Raw genomic sequence first — 9,727 nt, 5'->3', positions numbered from 1 at the left:
ATTTGTGGGCAGATGTAGGCCATTAATGAGTGGGAGATTCTGTTAGAAGCCCATCAGTGGCTGAAATTCTATCCCCAGGGATAGGCAGAATCCAAAACTCTGGATTGTAGAAACACAGGGATTTGGGAGGCCCCAGGCAGGAGCTGTGCATGTAGCAGGAAACTGGGTTTGGGTTGGCCTTGGCAATGGGTTCACAGGCAGGACAGGGGAGCAGAAGCTAGTGTCATGGCATAGCACAGCTGTTCAAATGAAACAGAGGCCGAAGAACACCTGCTGTCTGGGGAGGGTAAGGCAGTCTCATGGTAAGAAAAGAAAAAAAAATAAAGAAGAAAAGAAAAAGCAACAAGAGAAATGAAGCTATTGTTACAGTACAGAGGGCAAATGGTGGCAAGGAAGAAAGCAGCAATGCTCAGCACTGCCTACACTATACAGGAAAAGGTTGCCCTTGGTGAAACTGTGGTACACAGTGGATTAACTTACCTTGCAGCATGTTTTTCTTGCTATTTCCCTTGTCAAATCCCAGCCACTCATTCATTTTGTGTTAGTTTGTCCATTCATGCAGACAAGAATTTACCTCCCCAAATTCCAGCCCAGTGTAAGTGTCATTCAGCAGAAGTCCAAGTTTGAGTTTTACAGGAGGAGACTCTTGTTGTTCCAATGGCTACATTAAAAAACCAGAAAAGACATTCTTGATGTGTTACACAGGACTCCAGCACGCAGCTGCATTGGTCTGTAACTTGTCCTTGCAACCTACCCTGTCAGTCAGAAGGTTGTTTCCACCTCTCTGCTATCTTGGAAATTCTCCAGTACCAAATTGGTCCTAGCACCTGCAGGCTGACCGAGTATTTGAATTAACAAGGACTGCAGTGTTTACCATTTTTCCTTCCAGAAGATAGAACATGGAGCAGTAGCTGGGAAGACACAATTTATACCTTGTCAGAAGTGGAAAATAAGATTAACTCCTCTCTGCTTTCCCATCTGAAGGGCATGTGATGGATGCTAAGTCTAGATCTAATGCAAATGTGCGTGGTGAACATATTTAGGCACACAGATTCGCTTGTTTTAGTGGGAAGTATTCAGGAAGAAAATCCCTGGTTCTTATTAGCGAAGAACTACCTGCTCGTAGAAGAAAACCCTATGCCATGAGGAAGCTGTGGCTCAGCATGTCTCCAGGAGCTGACCCAGCTCTCTTTGCAGTGTGGGCAAGAACCATTAAGCAGTGCAGTGTGTACAGGCTTCAGGAGTGGAGCTTGGAGGAGGACACTTGGCAGCAAGTCAGAGGGGGCTGTGGAGAGGAATAGTGACTGCTATTGGGTGGTGATATTGCTGGAGAAAAAAGCGAGAGAGAGAGGGAGGGGGAGAAAAAGGGCAATGATCTGTCATCCTCAGTGATTTTTCAGAGGTCACGCGTTTTAGCAGCATGGGTCTTGCCAAAACTCCTGCAGCAGTGCAAATGACCTCCATGGGCAGTTCACGAATGCTTTAGGGACTTGGGAACTCACAGTGTGTACTGGCCGAGCTACAAGGTCCATTTTATTTTACAGCTTGTTACTCCCTGGCTGGCCTGGCTGCAGTTCCTGTGAACTGGAACCAGAAAGTAGTTTGTCAAACTGAAGCAGACCATTGTTGAATGCTCACAGCAGCAGACCTAGGTACTAGGTCCCCCCAGAATGAGCAGGGCAGGTGGAAAGGATGTTGCCTTGGAAAGTGAGTACCTGGCTTTGGGCTGATCTGGGAGTTAACTGTCAGAGGAGAGGCAGGTTGTGAAAGAAAACTGGTTGCTTCTCTCTGCAACCTCTTCTATCCCCTTGTGTCTGAAGTCTGGCTGAAATATGGCAAGGAGCCAGGGGGAAATGTGTCTCCCTCTACTCGCAGACATTGCCCCAGAAGAAAGAAGATATAACAGGAAGACAATGGCTCAAAAATCTGATGCTTTCTACTTGATTTGTAATCGCTGGTGTTTTGCCTACTACATAATAGAAAGGCTTGTTAGCTTGGCTGAGTGTGACTCCCACCCAAAGAATTACACTGTAGTTTGAAGGCTTCCACTTCTGGCTGTGGTAGTAGTGGTAGGAAAGTGTATGTTTAATTTAGCAAGGTGTTTTCTGGATCTTGGCAGTAGATAGTTCATCTGCATTTCCAGCTCTGGCAAAGATGTGACACAGGCTCTGCATCCCAAGAGCATACCTTGAGACAGCTAAGATTATGCTGGCATTGGGTTCTCTTCAAACTCTGTGGATTCTCAGTGTCTAGCAGGTGGGATCCAGCTATGCCAGTCACTAACAAGATATTGAAAGGTTACCCTCAGAGATTGTGACATGAAGGAGAGAGCATACTGAAGGGAATCTGGTCCAGTGTCCTCCTCCATTCCCTAGGCCTGGTGCCTGGAGTAGGAGTTGTGGCCAAGCATATCCCAAACAGTGCTTCCCCTCTAAATTTTGACACCTGGGGAGCTAATATGACTGCTCTGATGCTTGGCAAGAACAGAAGCTGCAAAGCATGAGCGCAGCTTCTGCCAGGGCACTGGTGTATGGCGCATTGAAGTACTGAGACAAATGCGTTCCTCTGTCAAAAAAGGTGATGTTCCCCAGGATTATTACATAAAAAGAGCCATCATTATGAAGCATTTCTGGATGTTTCATCTGCATTTATTGCATTCAACAAAGCTCAGTGATACCAAAACAAGTAATGACAGAAATAAGACTTTGTATCTGATTATGCGCCTTGTTTACTGAATTAGAATAATTGGGAGATTAAAAGCGAGCTGCTGAACTACTCTCTTTCATAAGATCTGCCATGTATTTGAGCATCTTTGATGGCAAAGCGTCTGTAGGCTTGGAGCAGGTGCATTGTTAACCCACACGACTGTGGACAAAGCACTCCTTGGAGGGGTCATTCTTCTCCACAACATCATAGTTGCAGCTTCTCTTGTTGAAAACAATTTTACATTTTTCTTTATCATAACCAACAGGAGTATGAAAGCTATTGTTGATAAACAGGAAAAAAAAAAAAAAAAAAGTTAGACTGAAAGCAATAAAAGATTCAATAATTCAGTGCTTTGGTGACTATATATTGAACTACCGAACTAGTGCAGAGTAAGAAATCTCTGAAACTGTGGCTTAGACCAGCCTAGCTAGCTTGAGCACCCACAGCTACAGCTTCCAGCACCTCAGCAGATGTCCTTCTGCAATGACACGTAGATGTACCAGTATGGGAATTCTTTTAGCACAGCACTCTACAATGTGAGATAAGCATGGTCTCAGCATGTTTTATCTCTTTTCCATCAATTTTCATTATTTTCAGTATGCTTAGAGTGTGGTTTCCATTTCCTGAAAGTGGGTGTCACCTGAGAAAAGGCAATGATCATAATCTAGCCATTTTGGTATTTTGAGAAGGTGGGATAAGAGGAAAAGAGGATGTTGGAAAGAGATACTTCAGAGCAGAGCCATGCCACTCTAATGTCTGCATGTTCAGTGAAGAAAAGCATCTCTGAAAAGGGATTCAGATCATCATGAGCTCTTTAGAGGATCTGCACTTAAGCAGCTTGTGGAACGAACTCCTTTCTACTTAACTACAGTGTAAGAGGGGCTCACAAGTGGCTCAGCATTAAAGGCAAGCACCAACTGGATGTGCCTGGAAGGGCCTGTGTCCACCCCCGTCAGCAGAAAGTGAACTAAGGTAACCACAGCCAAGGAGCCAAGTCATCTGAAGCCGTATGTGGCTTTTATCCCTCTGTGAGAGGTGAGGAAAGGCTCTCTTGTGCCTTTAGAGCCTCATTTATTCCCAGCAGATGGAAACCTGTGGTCTTCCTATGGGCAATGATGCTGCCAGTGAGTTCAGACTTACAGGGAGCAGCAAGATATTTGGCTTTGGGTGCAGGTGCATCGGAAGCAATCATCTGTCCTTGAGATATGTCCAAATGGGTACACTTTTCCATCCAGGACACAGCCTGCATAACACAGGAACAAAACAAAAGATGTTCTTTAAGCCTCCACATTAAAGATGAAAGGTTTAAAAATGCCTGTATATTTTCTGAAAATGTTTTTCCTGATAATGATTAAACAGAAGTCATTTTGTCCTCCTGGCTATTACCTGGACTATTTTGAGAGCCTGAACTTGTTTCTTCTTCTTAGAGACAGTTTCAGTGTTACAGACCTGGGGTGAAAGTGAGCAACCAAACAGCCAGGTTTGCCATCTAGTACCACACTGCAATCAGAAACGCTCTCAACTACAGCAGCAGCTCTGTGTGCTGGCATAGCACTAGCAACCCACCACCAATAGCAGTAGTATTGCTGCAACTATAACCAGTCCAGGTGAAAATTCCATTTTTCCCTAGTTTTGGAACCTTAGTGCTGGAACCTCTTATTCAGGTCTTTCTGACAACTTCCACCTCCCCAATATTTTGGGCCCTTCCCAGCAGTTCTGCATAGAGCTGAGCCAACAAAAAACTATCAAGTGAGAGCACTTTCCCTGTTCTTACCTTTGTCAGACTCCCCTGGCTTGTTTATTTTTGTAAAGCAGTATGCATCACTCAGTGTCACAATGATGCCCATTGCAAGAAGGAATGCGAGAAAGTTTTTCTGTAAAAGAGACATGGAGCACATGGTATGAATTTAATTCGACTTTGATTATCTTTGTTTCAGGTTCAGTGACTTAGCTTCTCAAAACAATAGCTAGAAACAACCTTATGTGCACACGAAAATGTTGGAAAAGGGAACTCTAGATACTTCACTGCATTTTCCTTGTGTGGGAAGAGACAAAATGGTGTAATATAAATGTGTCTGTAGCATCGCTCCCTGTCAAAGTCCAAGCTCTATAAATTACCAAAAGCTTCCATAGTAGCGCAGACTTAAAAGCCCTGTCAGATTCTTATTAGTGCTTTATTTATTGCCTTTGAGTCAGATTTAGCTATTTCTCCTGTAAATCACTGTCTGTGTAGCATCCCAGCATCACTTCTGAGCACAGCAATTTCACCAAAATTTTGGCAAATTTGGGGTCTTAAAGCCAATTAGATTCTGGTAAGTTTCGTGAAATAGGTGGCCAGATAGGGAAGAGACACAAATTAGTGCCTTGGGGCAGAATCCCTGTGTTGTACGTTTGTGGTGGTTTTACCGTGCTAGGCAGCTAAACACCACAACCGCTCTCTCACTCCCCCTCCTTAGATGAGGAAGGGAAGAAGTAAAGTAAAGAACAACTCACAGGTTGAGATGAGTTTGATTTAATTAAAGGGAAAATAATAGTAATTATTAAGGAGAGATTATTATTAACTAAACAATTTAACTAAAGCTGCCTGCTTTATATTAGTTGTCCAGAGCATGCTGGTGGTGGTGCTTCCTCTGAACTGGTGAAGTTTGCAGCTGCACAGGCTACTTCTACCAGAGGTCTGAGTGCTGTACTCATGTCTTTATAGTACTGACTACAATTTGTCATTTCCTGTCCTGGGCTGTGTTCTGTGAATGTTTTGTCTTTAGTTTGCTCCAACATCTGTCCTTATCTTGGTATTCAAAGAAATGTCAGTTAGGTGAAACTGGGCACACTCCTCTCTCTAAAGAGCAAAGTTCTGGACCCTCTATTGGATCAGAACAGAAAGAGAAGGGGAAGTGTGTGTTGTGTAACCACTTCTGAACTGACCTTTTTCTGGAACAACCAATGGGTACACCAGCTAAGTAACAGTTAGCTAGCAGTAAAGGTCCCACATATAATCAGGCTGAGCGCAGAAGATATCAATGAGCAGTGCCAGAAACAATACCCTTTATTAAAAAATAGGTGATGTTATTACTGTCACAGTAATGCCAAGGATTTCTAGTTCAACATAAGGGTTGCGTTGCTCTGGGTTTTCAAGAGCAAGGCACCTCAGGGAATACTTTTTGCTTGTTTGCTCTCTTAAAAAGGGAATGCCACCAGTCATCTTGCAGAGCAAGATCTTCTGAACTGGATTTAATGGCCTTTGCAACTGGATGAATTAATGTGAAATGAGGTGCCAGATCACCTTGTCCAACAAAATCTTTTCCAACTGATTACAGACAAGACAAGCCCTAAGAAAAGCTTAGCAGAGAAATAAGTAGATGATAATTTCTTCCTTCATCTCCAAATCTACATGTATTGAAGAAACTGCTAACTCTTCTTTAAAACTTATGCCATTCCCTAGACTATCGTCAGAGGCAGTAATTGATGTCTGTAGTTTTGGGGACTAGGTGAGCACAAATTAGAGGATAACTGGGCCATAGGGCTTTGTCTATCTATTTAGCAATACCTAACTGTTGATTCAGATTCTGCAAACAGATTTGGAGGCTTGAAAAGCTGAAATAGGACATGGCTTGATAAGAGAAAAAAGAGAAAAAGAGAACGAGTACACTGTATTATACATTTTCTTGTAAAGAGGCTATGCTTTATGCTTTATTTCATATCTATACCTTACAAAATTCTGAATATTATCACAAACAAGTCTGAGAAAAGGATAACAGCAGGAGAAATACCCAGAGAGATATATGTAGTTGTTTGGTTTTTTTTTTGTTTTGTTTTTTTTCCAAATCATTACAAAGCAAAACCCAAATTCACAGTAATCTTCATAAATGTGTCTTTCTTTGCATCTTCTGTCAGTTTTTAATGGAATACATCCATATCTAATAGGGATGTAGATATAGGCATAATTAGGTGAACCTTTCAAACATCCTTCTTTTGCGGTTTTAAAACATATATTGATCTGTACCTTCCTTTAAAAAAAAAAAAAGCTAAGCCTTTACTCACCATTGTGTAACGTGTGGCTCCCAAAGAGCTCCACGTCCCCAGAAGATCTCCGCAAGCGCTTTGTTGTGGAACCTGAAAGCAAATGTTTTATGGTGCGTTTATGTTGAGCAATTTAAGTCTAGAAAAATAGCTTACTCAACTCAAATGTACTTATGTTGAAATTTCTGAAGAAATTGCTGAAATTTTGCCAGCTGGCAAAGTTTGGTTCTGTACAGCACCGACCTGAGTAAAGAGTTGAGCCCAGAATCAAGTATTACTCGGAAGCATTATGATTAGAAAAAATGTCCTTCTGATAAAATTCAAGTATTGCTAGGTAAGCTGTAGGCAGAACTGTACAGTGTAATTTTCAGGAGTGGGAGGAATGCACACCAATCATTTCTTCTATCAGTGGGCTGGAACATGCTTAGACTAGAAAACAAGGAATTAATAGCTTAGAGATCTCTTGCCAGATCGTAGGATATGCATATTTAATGCTACTGTGTGTACTGCAAGATAACCAAAGGTACTTGGAAATACCACTATTAAAACCTCTTAACATTCAGATGTTAATCAAAGCTGGATCAATTGCAACATTTCTTTCTCCTCAACTAAAAGAAGTATTTTCTAATAAATCAAAAGCCACCTGCTGCTCTTGTGGGACTGTTCAGGCTTTGATTTGAATAACTGTGATAAGAGTATGTGACCACTTTCATATGTGCAAAATGCTTTCACAAGTGAAAAATGTTAGAGTGCTAATCAAATACTCTGCTTTCTCTTACTCCTGCAACCTCTTTTCAGAAAGTAATAATAAGCTGTGGCCTACCTATGTTTTTAAAATAAATACTTTGCTATGGATGATAGCAAGCAATAGAAAATTAATTCCCACATGAGAGTGATCACCAGATAAAGGAATCTAGCCTATGGTTTTAAGATTACATTTAGAAAGTTTGGAATAGTAAATAAAATTTGGCTATACTATAAGCTAAACAATTTGGGGCTTATTTGTTGTAAGAGTCAAACTATTCACAGAGTTTTAGATATTTTGGAGTGGTAGCAAGAGAATTTGTCATTCACATACCTCCATGTACTGTGTATTTCTGAGTACTATTAATAATTAATTTAGCTTTTGGATGTGTTCATTCCAAAGAATTCAGCAGGAAAAACAACAACAAAATTGTAGTACATCACATCATAATTCCACGATCCCCTTAGAGTAAATGCTGAAGTTGAAGTCTGTGCGGGTTTAATAATCACTTAGTAAAAAATACATAATTCACAAAAAGTTCATAAGGATTCAATTTTACAGACTACGCACCTGTCTCTTCTTTGTTGTTGTTCTGCTATAATCACTACATGTTTTAAAACTTTCATTTCATGAAAATCCTGTTTATGTTGCTAAGAAAAAATGAATAACTTTCATTTTTCATCCTTTGCTTCCTGTATACCTGGTAATAGTCTTTTATCATCAAAATCTTCCTTTTGTCTGTGCTTATAGGCTGTCAAGTCAGCTTATAACTTCTCTCAGATGAGTACACTGGTTTTAGCCATCAGGTGTGCAGGCCTGACTTCCTTTCATTCCTGTAACCCATTTCTGAAGTTTCCAATTTGACAGTATCTCATCTTAAAACTGAATAGAGAAAAAGACATGGAAATTTGCCTGTGCTGTGAAAATAACCCCAGATATTAAGGAAAGACATAGTGCTTTTGCTGTATCACCACTGCTATCTCAAGCACCATATTTTCTAGGTACCAAACTTTGGGTTTCCATCCCTGAACTCTTTTCAGACCCACTGATATTCATATAAAATTCCCATTTCTACAAACTGTAAAGAATCTCTAAAGCATTAATTAAGCAAGCACAGTTTATTTCACCATCAGCACAACTTTAATCAGTATTTGACTCATTAAGCATTGTTTGCAAACTCTACCAACAATGAATTTGTTTTCACCCAGATCACTTGATATAGATGAATCACACAAGTGCAGAGGAACTATTGACCATGTGTACCCACCTACGGCTTGCACCAGATGACATTATTCCTACCTTCACCTACCACATTCAGGCTTTTCTAACCCTAGGTCACCTTGGACTTGACAAGAAATTTTATGCCTGTCCTTTTGTGGTTTTTCATAGACAGCTCAAAGCAAGACTGCTTTTGCTTTCAAGGCACTTGTTAGGCAGAACACCTTATTCTTCTGTCAATGAGCTCTTGATAAACACGTTGGAGCCCTGCCAGCCATGCTGCTCATTGTCTGCTGGTAGGCTGGCATTCCTCCGAGTGTCTTTGAACCTCCCGTTTCAGGATCTTGCTTTAAGAGAATTGTTTCCCCAGTCTCTTCCTCAAGTCTTAGATCTTGCTACATTTCTAGTGAGATTATTGTAACACACTTTTTGCAAGAATGATTGCTTCCGTAATATGGTGCTAATTTGCTTTTCACCAGTTGTCATACAGGAAGAAGAGAGACAAAACTGCCTTGAAGGTCGGCCCAAGACTACTAAAAATCAGGAAACATTTGTAAGGCTTTGCTGGTATGACAACTGCTACTTGGACCCTTCTTAGCTTCCCAGTTGAACGCTGCTAAACATGTCTGGTCTCTTTCAGCTTCTCATGTCTCAGCACTTTCTCAGAAGTGTTGACACTTGGAGAAATACCTGAAAAGCTCATCCTGCCCACCTATCATGGTATCATTTTTCTAGATTGTTACGAGTACTTCTCTGGGACCTTCCAGTAGGCAGCCCAGTATGACACAGTATTTATCCAGCCTGTTGTGGACCAGCAGCAGGTATTCAGACCGTCTCTTGCCTTTGCCTGGGCAAACTGAGGCTGGACAAGAAGGTCTCCCAGAACAGACAGCCCACTCAAGGGAGCTGGAGCAGCAAGAGACACAAGCCAGCAGCAACAGTGGAAAGCAAGGTGGAAGGGATTCAGTTCAAAGGAGCTGAATCCACCTTCTTTCAGGGGTGTATGAAATCCTACCAGGCTGATATGGGGTGATGGAA

The 9,727-nt window shown here is 41.4% G+C and overlaps 1 protein-coding gene across 1 annotated transcript; it reads right to left on the bottom strand.

Annotated features, from left to right (window-relative positions):
- Positions 1 to 2,626: 2,626 nt before the first annotated feature.
- LOC137859715 (beta-microseminoprotein-like) lies at positions 2,627 to 4,604 on the bottom strand. The gene is made up of 3 exons (XM_068689090.1): positions 4,481 to 4,604; positions 3,847 to 3,949; positions 2,627 to 2,982 (listed from the first exon to the last, which is right to left on the bottom strand). Exons 1-3 carry the CDS (start codon positions 4,602 to 4,604, stop codon positions 2,853 to 2,855), a joined length of 357 nt encoding a protein of 118 aa, XP_068545191.1. The 3' UTR covers positions 2,627 to 2,852.
- Positions 4,605 to 9,727: the final 5,123 nt, after the last annotated feature.

The sequence above is a fragment of the Anas acuta genome, chromosome 7, assembly GCF_963932015.1.
Source record: "Anas acuta chromosome 7, bAnaAcu1.1, whole genome shotgun sequence".
In the NCBI taxonomy this organism is placed as follows: Eukaryota; Metazoa; Chordata; class Aves; order Anseriformes; family Anatidae; genus Anas; species Anas acuta.
Note: the sequence above shows the minus strand (reverse complement) of the source record. Positions and strands in the feature narration are given on the sequence as shown.

Excerpts from the sequence above, each read along its gene's own strand:
- LOC137859715 (XM_068689090.1), bottom strand. The coding sequence starts at position 4,604 with ATGTGCTCCATGTCTCTTTTACAGAAAAACTTTCTCGCATTCCTTCTT. Across the intron at positions 3,950-4,480 it reads GCCAGGGGAGTCTGACAAAG|GCTGTGTCCTGGATGGAAAA; the intron begins GTAAGAACAGGG and ends TGTGTTATGCAG. Across the intron at positions 2,983-3,846 it reads CAAATATCTTGCTGCTCCCT|CTTTCATACTCCTGTTGGTT; the intron begins GTAAGTCTGAAC and ends TATCAACAATAG.